Below are 16,804 nucleotides of genomic sequence, written 5' to 3'. Positions count from 1 at the left end.
AGCGGAGATTTCCCCTGTTTTTTTTCTCTCAAAGAAAAAAACCATGTGAGTAGATTGATGGCTAATGATTTTTTCGCGTGTGTTTTGTTGTAGTGGATGATATGTCGAGACGACTTGATAATCTCGAGGCGACGATTCAGAGTGGGGATGGAAGTAAAGGGAGTGGATCGGGGAAATGAAAATGGCGGGCTTGGTTTGAAGGAGAGTTCATGAGTATGAAGAGCGGGTCCTCACAGCTTACATATTTGTTGGAGTTTAAACGGTTGATGACATGCATTTACAACGCTTGCAAATTGATATTCAGTTTGATTTCTATAAACGATTTCATCCATGTTCCTTCTTGTCATTTCCTCATGTCGCTATTGCACCACATGTGTTCTTATCTTATTTATCATAACGAATCCAAGCCAATGGTATCAACATCTCCTCAACGTCATCCATCACCACATAACTCAAGTCGTCTACAATTCGGTCTTCTCCTCCTCACCAATGAACTTCTTCAGGATGTTGCTCCTGCTCATCAAGTCATCCATCTTCTCAGGCGCGAGGTTGCCCTTGGCAATGAGGCCTTGCAGACGCTTGAGCTCCTTCTCAGCGTACTCCTTGTTGGCACCGATCTTCGAGAAGACCTTGACGTAGTATTGTGCGTACTTGTCCTGCATGGTAGCAGCAAGAGTCTTGGCCTCCTCGGCTCCGTCGGCCCATGAATCCTTGAACTTCTCAATGACAGCGTTGAAGGCCTCGATAGTGCCACCAGTAGCATCGAGACCACCACCGACAGCGCGGTGAGTGCCAGCGTTGGCATTGAGGAAATCAATAAAGTCCTTCTCAGCACGAGCACCATTGTATGGGAGGGGCTCGGTGGAGCCCTTGGCAAAGTACTTGATGGTGGGGTAGCTAGAGACGCCTTGTTCCTGAGCAAGGGCCTTGGAGTTCTCAGCTTCGGCGTCAACCTTGGCGATCAAGACATCGGGCTCGTTGACAAAGTCATTGGCGAGAGTCTCCCAAACGGGGGCGAGGGTCTTGCAGTCTGTATGCACATCAGCAAAGGGCAGCTTGATAGATTGGAACCATTAAACGTACGTCCGCACCATGGAGCAGTAAAGGCAACAAGCACATTCTGGTCTTTTCCAACCTTCTCCTTGAAGCTCTTGTCATCAAGGTACACGACCTGACTAGGAAGCTTGGCCTTGATCTTGGGCTTAATGGAGGTATGTTCCGTAATGAACTTGCTCAAGCTCTCAAGATCACGTCCGCCATTGTAATCGACAGGCTTGTCAGTCTTTCCATCGAACCACTTGAGGGTGGGGAACCCTGAGACGCCGAAGCGCTTGCCGAGCGACTTGTGGTTATCCGCGTCAACCTTTGCAACGCTGACCTTGTCGCCGGCGTGCTGGAAGACGGTGGCAAGTTCCTCGTATACAGGGGCGAGGTTCTTGCAGTGACCGCACCAGGGGGCAAAGAACTCTACGAGGGCAGGCTTGCCGGACTTGAGGACAACATCGTCGAAGTTGGAGGGGCTGAGGTCAATGACGGAAGATGCCGAAGCAATGGCGGGGAGCAGCGCAATGGCCGCGGGTATGAGGTTGCGGAACAACATTGTAAGGGTTGAGAGGAGGAAGCTCAATCGGTGCAATGGGAGCTCCAAACTTATGTTGAAGAGCGGTGGGGAACACGGAGTCGAGCTAGAGGACTTGCCTCCAGGGTCCTGCGCTGGCGATCGCTTAGCACGCAAGGTGTCCTCTCTTACCCAGGCATCTGACCAGGGTTTACAAATCCACCGTGTCCCTACAACGAATGGTTTGATTTCAAATCTTGCCACACAAAGCAATTGCTGACGTTGGTCTTGAATGTGGGTATGAATACGTGAAAAAGATTACCGTACGGATAGCACAGGCTATTCTCTTCATACAGGTCTCACTAGCCACCCCGCATCCCAACTAGAGTACTGCTGCATATGTACCAAACCCATCAAAATGCAAAAAAAATAGATTATCTTCTCAAATCCGGGGTATCATCACACGACATTAATTCAACGACATCCTCCAATGATTCCCGCCAGTCATCCCATAACTCCCACTAACTGTCTGCTCTTCCTCCTCCCCCTTCCCATTATCCGTCGCCTTCTTTGCCTCCTCAGTCTTCTTCGCCTTCTCTTCCATCGCCTTTACATCCCCACTAGCCTTCTCCACCATCGCCTTCAATCCCCTCACATCCGCACCCCTAACTTCCTCCACCTTCTTCCCATCCTTAAACAGCATGAATGTCGGCATAGCCGTGACACCATATTGCGCCGCTACCTCGCGCTGCTCATCGACATTGATCTTGACGAAAGCGAACTTTCCGGGTGCCGAGTGTGTGTTGGAGAACTGGTTATAGACGGGTGCGATTTGTTTGCAGGGTGGGCACCAGGTTGCGTAGAAGTCTGCAATGAGGTAGGTGTGTGCGTTTAGGAGGGTGCGGAAGTGGAGGGGAGCGGAGATCTCTGTTGGCATGGTTGTTTTGAATGTTTGAATGTTTCTTTGTGATGTAACACTGAAATGCGATTGTGGAGTTGGGCAAGGTAGGTTGGAGGCAGGGTGGTTTTGAAGTAGTGACTTTTTTAACAAGTTGCAATGTTGTAGAACATTCTATACGTACTGAGCAAAGCACCTTCTCGCCGGCCCAAATTTGTAATCGACGCAAACATCACGTGTCGCCACACTTGCTTCTTGTGGTAGTGCGTGATAGTAATAAGGAGAGTTTTAATCACACAAAGTGTGTTTGCACATTAGTCACATACGCCCAGAAATGACTTTCACATCACATGTATTCCGCGAACAGCCCACCCATTTCAACGCACGCGACCTTGGAATCGAACAAATGTATAACTGACACACGTGCTGCAAGTATCAAAAATATCCAGAAACCAGAAATGCAACCCAGCCCACAACGCCCTCGCTATGCAAACATTTCATCACGCATGCCCATCCATCTCCTACCGCCACTCATCCCCCACCCCTTCCCAGAATCTCCTCCCTCTCCAACACCTCCGGCTTAAACTTGATCAAAAACACTGTCTTCCCCGGCCAAAGCCCCTTCCCATCCTTACCCTCCTCCTCGCCCACACTATGCGCCGTAACACCCTCAGTCGGGAACCCGGCACCATCGCACACGCCCTCAATGATCCCCGCCACAAACGCCGCGCAGTTGAGACTCGACAGCTCCTTTGGTAGCGAAATGTACTGGTTGACCATGGGCTCGTTGTCAAACAGCATGTACTGTCCCGGGTCTGTGCCCGACTTTTCGAGGGCGTCTGCGGGGCGGCCAAACAGGTAGCGGTATAGTTGCTGAGCGATGAACTGGAGGAGCGGCAGGATGCGCGTGGGGCGGATGGAGGCGAGGGGGTTGGCGGTGCGGGAGAGGAGGAGATCCAGAAGACGGAGACCGATGGGGTAGCCTTGGCTGTTTAGTCTGAGGAGAGAGAGGCACTTGTTAGCAAGCCATACTATGTCATCTAACGTAGGTAGAGAAGGCGTGGTGTTTGCGCGCAATGGGCAATGTACCTTTGTTCTAAGCCGCCCACGTCTTTTGCGCCCTTTTGCGCATAGGCAATCATTTCGATGAAGAGGTATGCAAAGGCTGCGCGGCTGAGCTCTGCATTCTTGCTCCGGTTCAGGTTGCGGTCGTATATGGTCTTCTTGTTCGAGGGGTACCTTAGGCCCGACCCTTGACTGGGCGTCCCGTTCATGGCGAGGTTGTGGCCCGGCGGCGGCAATTGAACTGCGGTCTGCGGGCGGGCCGTGGATGGAGACGGGGATGCTGATGCGGATCTGGCTAGGGCAGCAGACTGCGAGTAGGAGCGTTCGCGCGGCGTGAAGTGCGAGGGCAGAAGTGGCAGCAAGTTGGACATGGTTGGCTCTCTCTCTACCTCGCCGGAGCGGTTTGGCGGAGCAATGTGGGTCGGAGGGTCGTGCGGCGTGCGTCAGACTGACTTGGGAACAATTATGAGGCTGGAGGTGCCAAGCATGAGGACGACGACAGTAGTACATATATCATCGTTCTTTACTTGGAGGAGTTACAACTAGAAAACGGGCCGAATGTATCCGCAAGTATCGAATACGAGTTTCTAGAGTATTACACATTATTTCATTATCACCACCACCATCTAGAAGCGGTGAACGACTACTCAGCACTTCTCCATGATCCTACAGTTGCATGCACCTCTTCATCATGACATGCTTTAGTAAAACGACAGGGAGTCTCGCAAGCACGCCTGGAGCCCTGACCGTCATTCTCCACCTCTCTCTCTCTCGATATAGCCATATACTCTGTTGAGCATATCCTCGTACATCCTCACATTCCTCTTCTTGTAAGAACCACAAGAAAGGCCTAGCCGTTCTTCGTTCCAATCCCACACCATTCTTTGTACCATCCCTCAATATCCACAGTCCAGTCCATTTGGCGCCGGTCTAACTCCACCGCGATGCGCTGAACGTCGACACGGCGAACCTCAAATTCAATCGGGACCACAACCACAGTATTATTCGGATCAACAGCAGTATCACGCATATGTGGAACCCCAGACTGCTCTGTTTCAAGCTCTGCGCGAAGACCTTCGTTCAATTTCCTCTGTTCCTGCATCGTAGCCAGAGCATCATCGCGTTCCTTCTTCATTTTGCGTTGCGATGCGAGATGACGTTGTTTGGCTTCCATCGCTTCTTTGGCTCTTTCCTCCTCTTTACTAGCAACTTGCTTAGCGTTCTTCACCTTTGTATTTGCACCCTTGAGTTTGTTGGTTTTGCTCTCGTTTTGGATGCCAAGGAGGACATTCTCGCGCTCAGTAGTCTTGTGCGTCTCCTTCAGTTGAGCGTTCTCTGCACGCAGGCGTACTGTTTCGCTTTCCAGGCGATTGATGCGACGCAGGATATCGCGAGGAAGTTTCGCATGGGATGTATCTCTGGACGTCCGTTGATCCAAGTCTGCAATGGTTTTACCATGTTCTTCAGCTTGAGCCTTCCAATAATCGCACTGTTGACTGAGATGTGCGATGGTGGATCGAAGACGTCTCTGCTCGCTCTCTCCTTCTTCCAAATCCTCATCGTTTATGTCCACCATCCACAGTGATTCGCCATGTTTGACTCCAGAAATTTCATGCTTGTATGGGCCGGCCATCGGGTTGTCCAGGCATAAGTCAGCAGGTTCAAAGAAAAGCATGTCTAGATTGAAACTCATCTGTCACTGATTAGTATTAGTGGCTTATAACCCATTGATGATAACGTACCGTGAGTTGCAGTCAAGTTGGTAGAGCCAATGCTGCAGGTTGCAGTGGGAAGGATCCAATGTGGATGAAGTGAGATAAATATGCAATGGGACAGCGTACCAACCGTACATTCATCGCAAAATCAACTAGCTCGTCTTTCACTGCGTCGCGCGCTTGGCAGACCCCACCTCTACTTAACGCAAGGCTGTACAGGAAATTGTTGGTTGTTGTTTCCTATCAAAGGATTCTCAACGTTTGTAGCAAGCAGCAACTGCTTGTACTGTTCTCCTTTTAGTAACAATCGCTTGTACAATCTTTCTCTTTCAGCTGCCTATGTATAATTACTAGCAGCTCTCTTCCAAGATAGATCATTAATTCAATTATTTCTTTCTGTTCAACAGAAATGAGACATTATGGTTATCAGGACCGTCCAGGCAGTACATTGGGTGCAGAGCTCAACAGGACCGTATTCGTAGCGATTCACCCACCCATAAGCTCGACTGCAAATCTCCGCTTCATTCTAGAGCACCCAATCTGTCTATTACGCGTACTAGGTCTTTCACTCGGAATGGTTTGGAGATTGCGTCATCCATCCCAGCCTCCGTAGCACGCTTCAGCTGCTCAGGCCTTGCGTTTGCAGTAACAGCAACTATCTGGAGGTGTTTGTTGATTTGCCCATTGTTTTGCGCGGTGCGTATCATCTTTGCGCATTGGAGACCGTTCATGACAGGCATTTCAACGTCCATAAGAATAACATCGATGTATGAATCTGACGCAGTGGTGTCTGGATACGCCTTCCAGTGTCGTGAAGTCTTGATAAAGTCAAAGGCTTTCTGTCCATTGTCTGCCGTGTGAACAATGTAGCCGTGTTGTTGCAGCTGCTTCTTCAAGACGCGCTGATTGACCATGTTATCCTCGACAAGAAGAACACTCAGCTGTCGTTTGTCTCGAGCCTTGGGGCTTCCTGGACCGGCGGAATGTCGAGAGTTACTACTCACTTCTGTGGGCCTACTGGGTGAGGTAGGAACAGTAAGAGCAAACTCCGGTGAAACTGCTCGCGAAGCTTTAGCATAAAAGGCGAAAGTTGACCCTGCATTTTCTTGAGATGCGAACCCAATTTCTCCACCTTGCAGAGCTACCAGCTTTCGGCTGATGAAAAGCCCCAAACCAGAGCCGCCGTACTTGCTGTATGTTTTGGGTGAAGCTTGTATGAACCGCGAGAAGATACGCTTCATGGAAGCAGAGTCCATTCCACAGCCTGTGTCCTTCACGCTACACCATAGATAAAGCTCCTGCCCATTTGATACTATGGCTGCCTTGGCCTCTTCCTTTTGCGAAGAGGTTGGAGATGCTACCATCATTAAGTCGGCGAATACATCTGCTGGGCGAGAAGAGGAGGCGCCAACACGCAGAGTAACATTTTTACTTTGGGGGCTATCTTTTGTGAATTTGATAGCATTGGCAACCAAGTTTACAAGAACCTGCATGATTCTGCCGGGATCTGCTTCGATCCAGTCAACCCCGAGCTGACTGAGAGAGGGATCAGGTGTTATCGTGAATGTGACACCAGCCTGTGTAGCTTCAAACCTGAACGTGCTCTCGACCTGCTCAAGAAAGGTCTTCACTTGAAAGGCCGAGGGACATATCTCTAGAAGGTTGGAGTCGAGCTTCGAGATGGAGAGAATGTCGTCAATGATCCGCTTTTGATGTACTGTACAGGCCATGATAGTGTCGGTAGCTTCAATCATGCTGCTCGTACATTCCTGAAGTCGTTTCGTAGTCGTTTTGTGGTCTACGTCAGGCCCATCTTGACGGCTTGCGCGGTCGAGTATCAATTTCATTTCGGAAAGCGAATGCGACAAAGCGTCTGCACAGTGCATAACGGCACCTAGAGGATTTCGGATCTACGATGTGTTAGATAGTAACTTTCACTTGACCAAATAGATATACATGCCTCGTGACTAGTCATATCGACAAAACTATGCTGAGTTAGTTGATTGGCACAACCTTGGATGGAAGAGCACCTACTTTTCTTGCTGTCGCTTGGATTCAATAGCCTCCTCGAGCTTTGCACGCTGAAGAAGCTCAGAATACTTGAACTCGCTGATGTCGGTAATTGTAGTCGTTATTTGGAGAGAACCATCGTCTACCATGTCTGGGAAGGCGGCAAATTGCACCCACGTGTGCTCTGAGTAATTGGGCGGTCCTTTGTGAAGACTTTTCAACCGAATGTGAAAGCTCTCAGGCTTTCGGAATTTGAAAATACTTTCCAGGCGTGCATCAAACTCCGAGATGTCCTCGGGGAAAACAATGGAACGAAATTGTATACTCGTTACTGACACTGAAGGATGACCCGTCATTTGGAACCAGGTCTTGTTGGCAAAAGAGGGCGTTCTTTTCTCGTCAAACACCAGAACGCCGATATTCGCATTTTCAATAAAGTCCAAAAGACGCCATTTGTTCAGGCGAACTTGGTCCGAGACCCCAGCACCACCGACGGTGGCCTCATATTCGATCTTTTGCTGAACGTCGAGGGCTGCTACACAGCCTGTAATGCCTACAACACCGAGTGCATTATCAAGCATAGGAACACAGGCTATCTGTACCCATTTTCTTTCGCGGCCATGAGGCCGAAACCTTACTGCGAGCGTTGTTGACCGGCCAGCCACCAAGGATTGCAAATGGGATGTTAGAAGTGACTGATCATCCTGCTCGCAAAGCTCCATTAACACTGTCCGATACTGTACATCAACGTCTCTGGAACAACCACTCAAATTACAAAACGCTTCCTGTTTGTCGTTAGTATACGCATTTCGTCTCGCTTTCTTTTCTCACATTAGTTTGCGTCAGCTTTCCTGACAGGGTACATTCAAAAAAACCGATACTTTTACTAAAAGGTCAGCAAAGTCCATCCGTATGATGAAGAAGACTAACCTGGCAGCTTCGATTACTTGCAACATGCGCTGCATCTTGCCTGTCGCTAACACGGCCTCTTGTTGTCTCAATTTCATTTCCTTTGCCAACATCTCCTTCTCTTTTGCTATCAGTTTTTGGTCATTTTCTTTCGCAAGCTTCCTAGTCTCAGCTATTGTAATTGCTGCTACACTACTGCAAAAGTGTTGATGCAGTGTCCCCACCCATGCCTGATAGGAAGAATCGTAAGGACACCGTGGTGCCAGTCCGAGGATCAATACAGCGTAAACGTTTCCGGATTTGCCCATGATACTAGGCAGAATGACTGCCTGGTGAGAATCATCGCCATAGCACCGGTCCCTGGATGCATGGCACATCTCTGGTGGCAAGGATCCGTCTGTGGCATGAAGGGGCTCAGGAATACGCAAATCGACGGCTTTGTAGATGGCCTTAATCCATGCCTGATCCTCGCCACGCTTGATCCTTGATGGGAGCGGCGTTGTGAAGGAGCCGACAGTGCCAGCAAGTTTGAATTCGTCGGTGCTAATCTCGTTCGATATGAATCCGGTCTCGTGCTCACTCACGAGCTTACTGTTGGCAGAGTATATAGCCGCAAACGATATGTCACCATTACCATTCGATATACCACGCAATGTTGAAGCCCACAAGGCATTCAGATCTGTGGCATCTTTGGAAGCACGACGAATGTGATCTAGCGATCGCTCACGACGACGCTGCAGCACTTCTTTGGTCGTATCGTAAGCTGTGACGTGGTACCCATCCAAAGATAATGGTAGTTTTACCATTGTGGCTCTGAGAAAAACCTCCTGCAGAAGGCCATGTTGTGGGAAGAAACAGGGTATTTGATGTTCGTTGTCCATGCCGGACCCGTCATTTTCTGGTTGTGTGAGTCTTGGTATTGCCGGACCATGCCCAACCATTGCAGTGTTGAGAGCTATTGGTCTGCCTTGGTACAGCGGGTGATAATCGCGGAGCAACCTGCCATACGCTGTGTTGTACAAGATGGTCGAATCACGGCCTAATAGGAATAGTTGGGGCTGGGGGCTGAGCATGGCCAGGTTGATGAGCACCAGTAATTCGCGAGGCCATTCTGCAATGGGTCCAGGAGCGGTATCGGCCCAGTTCAACTCGCGTATGTATTGAAGGTCGGAGTCAATAGCGGAATCCCCGGTCGGTTCAGTGAGGAACGACAGGTGAGATTTAGCACCTGCATGTTCAGCAGTCTCCAGCTCCGTCGACATGGTTGTGTTGACGGATACGCGACGTCAAAAACGCCCCGTGGAAGTTGAGAAGTACGTAGGATGGGGGCTGTTATCAGGGCAGACAGCCTCTGATGGCTGGAAGAACGAAGAGGTCAGCAGGCAGCGAGACAGACAACTCCACGTCCTCTATACCAGCAAGACCATGCGAACAAATGGCTCTCGGTCACTTCTCGGTGAACTCTGTCCTGGATGCGGTGGGTAGCCGATGGCCGCATCTAAATTGCCGCCCATGCACCCTAGTTGGGGAGCTTGACACCGACGCTTGAGACATGACCGCAGTTGGCCCGCGTGAATCACCGGCCATCGACAAACGGTCGCGTGTAGTGTTTTGGAACTTTTGCGTTACTAGTCGCCGGTCCCTGGAAAAATCTGAACCGGCGATTTAGAGAAGGTAGACAAGCGGAACGAGCGAATGAGTCGAGGGCTGCTAGTCTACACGGCGTGTACATAGACTTGTGTCTGCTAGCTGGAACAGTGTACATATTGAAGGAGGCAGAGGCTGTAGTAGTGCCGACACAGCCGCTCGATTGTATCATGATTCGCTGCAGGGACAAATACCCCCGTTCTCGCTTGGCGTCTGGAATGACGAAAAACGCGTGTAGTTCGCCACTCGATGACGTCTGCCTGGACGGGACAGCCTTCGCATCCTGACTAGCTCCCGCTATTAGGCGTTTTTTCTCCTGACTTTTGTGCGAGTAAGCATTGGCAGAATCCATGATGAGACGCAGACTTGCTCGTTGCTCGCAGCTTCGCTCAACAACTGGCATCTCCGCTGCCTTTGCTGTACGCCTACATGGTGGTAGTCTGTCGTCTGGACAACGCCGGCTCCTGGCGGTAGCCCCATGTCGATCTTTGTCGAGTATGGGTGCGTACATGTACTTACATGCATCGCATGGCAAGTGTTATTTAACCCCGTTGATTTGCGTTATTTAACACAGCGGTTTCCTGTACCGCTCTAGCGCTTACGTTTGTGCAATAATATATCCACTGTGGTATTTTATCTTTTCAAGGCTAGTCTATGCTATTCTTCTCTCACGTGGAACATCTGCACACCCCTTCGCAGCGCAGTAAAAATAGCGAGTAAGCTCTTGAAATTTCTGTTCTTCATACTATATAATAGTACTCATATATCATACGAGATTTTGACGTGTATATCTATGATAATTGCTACGGTACAAAGATATGAAAATGCAAAGAAATGCTATCCTCATCATACACAAGTGGAGATAGAAAACGGTAATGAAACTAATCTATTTTGGGAAACGACGGGGTCTAATAGCCCAAATCAACTAGGCTAAGCGCCTTCCGCCGCATAGCATGTGAACAAGGGCTGCCGTACGGAAAATTGCACAGGAAATAAGTCGATCGCAAGCTCGGAGAAGGTGTGCACAACATCTGGTATTATAGGACAGGCCAATGCTATAATACTGTGCAGGCTGACACCACCTGCACGAGGGTGAAATGTTCGAGATGATTCGGAACGCCAACGTCCGCGTCCAACGGTACTTGGCAACGTGAGAACCAAGCCGGGGGGGGTAGCCTCATCACCACGTGCTACAGGGAGAGCAATGTAGGACTACGTACGCACGGGGCGATGGGGTTATGTTATCAAAACGGAGTTGGTGCCGCATAGGTCACGGCTCGACAGGGGTTGCTATTGTTGACCTCACCCGCTTTGAGAATCGGATCGACCCCTCTGACCCCACAAAAGATCATCGCTTCACTGAACCGATTTCTCTACACGTATGGCGCGATGCAACCAGAGCTACAATCGAGCAAATGCTATTGGTTGCCGTGTGCGTAGGTCGGATGGTGTTGTGCTGTGCCTTTGGGACTGTTCAAAAGCCGCCCCAGAAGTGCGATACAGCAGTCTCCTGAATCTCCATACTCTGTTCGCCCAGTGCAATTGTCGCCTACGATGATTTGCATAGTGCTGACGGGCAATTGGCTGAAAAAGAAAAGTCGGCGAGAAAAGAAACAACTCTATCATCGGGCATGCTTCACATCCTGCCTGGAAAAGAACTGACAAGAATTGATATTTGCAATAGGTTGAATTCTCGGATTGATAGCCTGCAAGTCTCCAAAATGGGTGTCTTAAACAAGTTGGTATGCCGAAAGCAGATCTTTGGAGCGCTCAACATTCCCAATAATTGCATCGGAACTGTTGTCGGAATGCTGACCAGATTGCCGAGATATTCTTCTCTTATGCTACAACATGGCTCTTGCTTTGGTGTTCGATAGTAGCGTTGCTCAGGACCCTGCATGTCAACCTACTGATATTCCACCTGTACTTTTTCAGCAACCCTCTGCATACCTTCTCATTCGACTCAGATGTTGGAGAACGCGGCGCATGGCGCATTTCAAATGCAAATCGGCATCGGAACCTTATGCCACGTGACATATGTTCAGCAAGAACCATGTCGTTGCGTTTTCAACATGGCTTTCGGAGTCGGTTGTTCAGCGACCATCGCGCACTCGCTGCCTTTATGCCTGCCGAAAAGAAACCAATACAACATCGAATCGTGTACTAAGGAGCCCTCCAGGTACTAGTCAAATTGCTTCATTCCAAACAGCAATGTGTTGACAACGATACTTGGCAATCTCTTGTTCACGCTACCTCAGCACACGAAAAACGACAACAATAGCAAGGATGGGACCAGGTACTCTACGTCAGTCCCCCTTCGAGAAATTTCATTTGGAAGGGATGGCATTATATTCTCTAAGAAAGTAGTGCATTACATAGACAATGGCGTGAGCTGGTGTGAGGGGCTGAGAATCAACCCTTCTCATTACCGCCTGACGTCACCGTAACTGCCCTCATCAACCACGAACACTGAGCAATCAACGCCAAGCACAACTGCTCCCTTTACACCGCGTTTCTATGGAAGACTTCGCATAGTCGATTAGGGCATGGGCACTCGGAGACAAGGAGCAAAATCCAGGAGCCCAGGATTGCGGATTACCCAAGCTAGTAAACCCACAATTCCCCCCCGCCCCCGCAAAGAGGTCAGCGCGGCCCCCCGTTTTGTCTCCACCCCACTTCCTCCGAACAGCTGGATGCGGTGCACGCGATGCCGGATCAAGGGCGCTTTTTTCCCTGTGGAGCGTGCTTGTCTCAAGGCGCTTCCTTCGATCCCATACCCAATGCCCAATGAATTGACGAACAACTGACAGATGCCGGACCGGCCCACATGGCATGACTTGTCTCCCGCGGGGTATAACTCCTGCCACAGGGTAAGTACTGCGCGCATCCCCCGCCAACAAGTAGAACCGAGGTTGGTTAGTGCATTTGATAGGATACAAGAAGGCGAAGGGAGGACACCAAATGTCTGCCATTGAAAGCGCCTTCGCCACTGCGATTCTTGATCAAGAGACACACGACACGAACCAACTGGGATCCAGGTCTGGAACCAGTACACCTGGAACGGGATTAGAGCAATGCGCGCAGCAAGATACTACGGAAAAGAGGATATTCGGATTGAGGATGTGGAGCAGCAGGAGTGTGGAGCGGGGCAAGTCAGAGTAACGTCTCTCCCCTTCTGGTGGTGTCGTGACATGAAAGAGGAGCGCAATTTCTGATATCTGTGCAGATTGCCCCGGCCTACGTAGGCATCTGCGGTTCAGATCTCCACGAGTATCTCGGTGGACCTACATTTGCGCCAACGGAGCCTCACCCATGCACCAAAGACACGATTCCCATCACCCTCGGCCACGAGTTCTCAGGCATCGTCACCGAAGTGGGGTCACCTGACTCTGCCTTCTCCGTAGGTCAGAACGTTTGTATCCAACCTAGCATATACTGCGGAGCCTGCGAAGCATGCAAAGCAGGCTGCGAAAACGTCTGTGTCAATGGCGGCTTTATCGGACTATCTGGTGGTGGTGGTGGCCTGAGCGACTCCGTCGTCGTACCCGAAGCTGCAGTGTTGCATCTACCACCCAACATTCCTCTCGATGTAGGCGCATTGGTTGAGCCCTTGAGCGTAGCCTGGCATGCCGTATCCGCAGCACCACTGACTCCATATTCAACGGCGTTGATCCTAGGCGGCGGCCCCATCGGCCTCGCCATTGTCCAATGTCTTGTCGCCAAAGGGGTAGGTAAAATCATCGTAAGCGAAATATCCGGCACCCGCCAGCGGTTTGCACGAGAATTCGGGGCCCATCACGTCTTGTGCCCCAAGACGTACGACGTTGTCAAAATGAGCAAGGCGCTCAGTAACGGGGGCCCGGATGTCGTTTTCGACTGCGCGGGCGTGCCAGCTAGTCTCACTACTGCGTGTACAGCTGTGCGGCCCAAAGGCACGATAGTCAATGTGGCGATTTGGGAGACAGAGGTGCCATTTAATCCCAACTTGCTGGTTACTCGCGAAGCAAAGTATACGGCTGTGTTAGGGTATCGGAGGGAAGATTTCCAAGCTATTCTGAATTTGTTGGCTTCTGGTGAGTTTTTGTTTTGGAGACCTGAGGTTTGTGTTGTCGAGATTATTAATGTGTTTTGTGCAGGCAAGTTGAAACCGAGTAAGATGATTACGAAGAAGATTCAGTTGGATGATGTTGTGGAAAGCGGCATCAAGGCTCTTATTCATGACAAGGAAAACCAGGTCAAAATTTTGGTCGAGGTTGGGACGATGGGACGAGTTGATTCTGCCATACATTGAGGGGCTACATTGCTTATCAGTAGCTCAATTGGTCATTTTACGCTCTTGTTACGAGATACGACACTAGATGATAGGAAGCAACGTCCCAGGAAGCATCATCTAGTGTAGTGCTCTTTTCTTCGAATATGTATCGCGCATTTAAGTCATGGATTATCTCGACATGCTTCTCCGGCTGAACTTTCCTACTACTAACTACTACAAATGACATTTTGATCGTCACGCTAACACGACCGTCCTTGCCGCCTTGAGCCTAGCCGACCCATGTCGCCAACAACATCGTGCTCCGCTGCGGCTGTAAAACAAGCCACCGTTGCTGCATCTGGCTTCGCGCGGGTGCTCAGCTGGACGCCTTAACGAGCTGAAGGGTGGGAAGCGACGCTCGATCCCGCCCGTCAAAAAGTTCCGAGACTTGTTGTACATACCCTCACATAGTTTACTACATACCAAAGCAAAAAAAGTATGTCGCAGTACGGGACTTATGTGCCTCCAGCGCCGCCGCAGCCGCAGCCGCAGCAGCATCAGCAACATCAGCAGCCGCAGGCGCCGCCCTACCAACCTCCGCATGCAGCCAAGTACGATGGAGGATCAAGCTATTATGCCTAGAAGTCGGGGGGGATAATCGGACAAATGGTGAATCAGCATCTGACGAACGGGAAGCCGATGCTGAATAAATTGGGTAAGAGCATGAGTTCGCTACTGGGGAATAGCAAGCCTACTGTACATGTGGTTCAGAGTGCGCAGAGTTATCAGAGTCATCATGGGCAGCAGGGTCAGGGTCAGGGTCAGGGTCAGGTTGCTGCTGCTACTGCTACTAGTCCGCAGCCGCAACAACAACAACAACAGTGGGGTCAGGCGCAGCAACAGCAACAGTGGGGCCAGGGGCATCGTCCCTCTCCACCACCACCTCCGCCGGCGTCGAGTCCATATCAGCAATCGAGTTATTTCACGTCGACTCCAGGACACTCGGGACATGGTCATTACTCGCCACAGCAGACGCAGCAAGCGCCTGTTTCCCAGTCGTATACGCCGCCACCATCAGCCACTGCGTTGGGCTATGCACAGCAACATGGACATGGACATGGCCAAGTAGGACACAGCCCGTATGCGCCGGCGGTGCAGGAACTACCAGGCTCATATGGGGTACAAGAGAGCGGAATTATTGCAGGCACGCCAAATCATGTTGGGGGCATGCCAAATCATGCTGCGAATACGCCTCCACACATGGCTGTACAATCTCCACAAGCACAATGGGGGAGCTCCATCCCGGCAACACAGGATGTGCCTAGGCCTCAACAACAGCCAGTGTATGCCTTGCACCATGTGACTTGCCCAGTCAGTCCAGTCAGCCCAGAGCAACAGCAGCATTGGAATGGCATGTCGGCGGCTCCTAAGCCATATAGCCCCGTTCATGCGCAGGCACCACACCAGCCTACCAGTCCGTCGCCAACACAACAGGGAAACACGGTACCTCCTCTGCCGGGACATGACCAAGCCGCATCGCACTTTGCACCGCCAGCATTTGCTGTAGAACTGCCCGCGGACCTCGGAAATCTCAGCCTTGGTTCAGCGGAGCGGGCCAAAGACAATGGAGGGCGGCCGAGTTTGAGGGCAAGCGAGGTGGCGCAGGCTGGCACATGGAGGCTTGCGGACTCAGGGACGGAAAGGGCGACGGATGAATTCTACGTCTTGGCCGACTTGCTTTTCGATGCATTGGACAGGCAGTTTGAGCCTAGGAACACGGGCCTGGTCGAAGGGTCAAAGTTGATGGGGAGTTGTCTGCTGAGGCTAAACGAGGACGAAAAGCGTAAGGAGAATGATGACCCCAGGCGACAAGGTCGTTTGGCATGATGAAGAAGACTAATGGCGACGACAGGGCTATTTGCGCATCACAGTTACGGGGCGTTTGCCAAGATGTGGAGCATCGAGGGCATCCCGCACGTCATGGTGCCGTGCGAGAGTGCACTGACGCCGATTTGGAACTTTGACAGAGTGGCACACGGGCAGCATGTCAGAGTTGGCGAGAGCAGCAGAGGGTCGCAGGCGCGATACATGCCAGCGCTGAACCGGGCGGGATGGTACCAGTTCGTGCTGGTCGAGGCGATGCGTGCGCCCGAGGAGTTTGGCAAAGCCGTGGCGGCCGTGTGCGCGGACAGACAGCCGGCTGGGCTGGTGGGCAAGCTCGACCTCAACAAGCTTGATCGAACCGTGGACCCAGCGGTGCGAGCCAGGGCGGGCGAGCTGCGGGCATATGCCATTGCCCAGGCGTGCGACGAGACGAGGCTTGCCGTGGAGAGGGATGGAGATGGGAACCAGTAGGGCAGGCCATGGCAGCGAGGGAGGGATGGATGGATGGATGGATGGTGAATAGGGCGAGGGCGAGGGCGCGGTGTTTTTGTGTCGCAGGTGGGCAGGCGCGTGTTTCCTGTTTGCTGTTTCCTGTTTGCTGTTTGCTGTTTCCTGTTTGAGCGGCATGGCGCCGACTATTGGCGAAACCCAACTCTGGGCCGATGCAAGCAGACATGGTCGTTTTGCCCGGCTGGCCATGGGCGCCATGGACTCGTCATCTTGCTTCCTGCTTCTGCTTCTGCTTCCCTTGCATGCCCCTCTGGCTGACGGCGGCCGTCTGGCCTGGCAGGTGAGGTCAAGCCACGCTTCCTCTGCTTCTGCCCACCAACGGGTACCTGCGCCCCCCGCCGCCACCGCCTTGGCTG

General features: G+C 51.4%; 3 protein-coding genes across 3 annotated transcripts; 2 read left to right on the top strand and 1 right to left on the bottom strand.

The window, feature by feature from the left end:
• Positions 1-461: 461 nt before the first annotated feature.
• On the bottom strand, positions 462-9,417 carry PSV08DRAFT_373043 (histidine kinase hhk19p; the record flags this gene model as incomplete). The annotated part of the gene is made up of 13 exons (XM_066093228.1): positions 462-1,030; positions 1,084-1,622; positions 2,041-2,597; positions 2,843-2,847; positions 2,999-3,453; positions 3,546-3,829; positions 4,310-4,343; positions 4,412-5,214; positions 5,794-7,146; positions 7,197-7,221; positions 7,271-8,031; positions 8,078-8,126; positions 8,177-9,417. 13 exons carry the CDS (start codon positions 9,415-9,417, stop codon positions 462-464), a joined length of 6,675 nt encoding a protein of 2,224 aa, XP_065948716.1.
• Positions 9,418-12,519: 3,102 nt separating this feature from the next.
• PSV08DRAFT_207205 (chaperonin 10-like protein) lies at positions 12,520-14,255 on the top strand. Its single transcript, XM_014221926.1, has 3 exons — positions 12,520-12,960; positions 13,029-13,875; positions 13,939-14,255. The coding sequence occupies exons 1-3, from the start codon at positions 12,877-12,879 to the stop codon at positions 14,091-14,093; spliced, it is 1,086 nt and encodes a 361-aa protein (XP_014077401.1). The 5' UTR covers positions 12,520-12,876; the 3' UTR covers positions 14,094-14,255.
• Positions 14,256-14,720: 465 nt separating this feature from the next.
• Positions 14,721-16,697, top strand: PSV08DRAFT_411394 (uncharacterized protein; the record flags this gene model as incomplete). Its single annotated transcript, XM_014221927.1, has 2 exons — positions 14,721-15,897; positions 15,967-16,697. 2 exons carry the CDS (start codon positions 14,721-14,723, stop codon positions 16,407-16,409), a joined length of 1,620 nt encoding a protein of 539 aa, XP_014077402.1. The 3' UTR covers positions 16,410-16,697.
• Positions 16,698-16,804: the final 107 nt, after the last annotated feature.

This window comes from Bipolaris maydis (genome assembly GCF_028858645.1).
Source record: "Bipolaris maydis strain C4 unplaced genomic scaffold PSV08scaffold_11, whole genome shotgun sequence".
NCBI classification, from domain to species: Eukaryota; Fungi; Ascomycota; class Dothideomycetes; order Pleosporales; family Pleosporaceae; genus Bipolaris; species Bipolaris maydis.
Note: the sequence above shows the minus strand (reverse complement) of the source record. Positions and strands in the feature narration are given on the sequence as shown.

What these genes read in the sequence shown, in the direction of transcription:
- PSV08DRAFT_207205 (XM_014221926.1), top strand. Translation starts at nt 12,877, where the DNA reads ATGCGCGCAGCAAGATACTACGGAAAAGAGGATATTCGGATTGAGGAT. An exon ending in GTGGAGCGGGGCAAGTCAGA is followed by an intron (nt 12,961 to 13,028) that starts GTAACGTCTCTC and finishes ATATCTGTGCAG; the next exon opens with ATTGCCCCGGCCTACGTAGG. An exon ending in TCTGAATTTGTTGGCTTCTG is followed by an intron (nt 13,876 to 13,938) that starts GTGAGTTTTTGT and finishes TGTTTTGTGCAG; the next exon opens with GCAAGTTGAAACCGAGTAAG.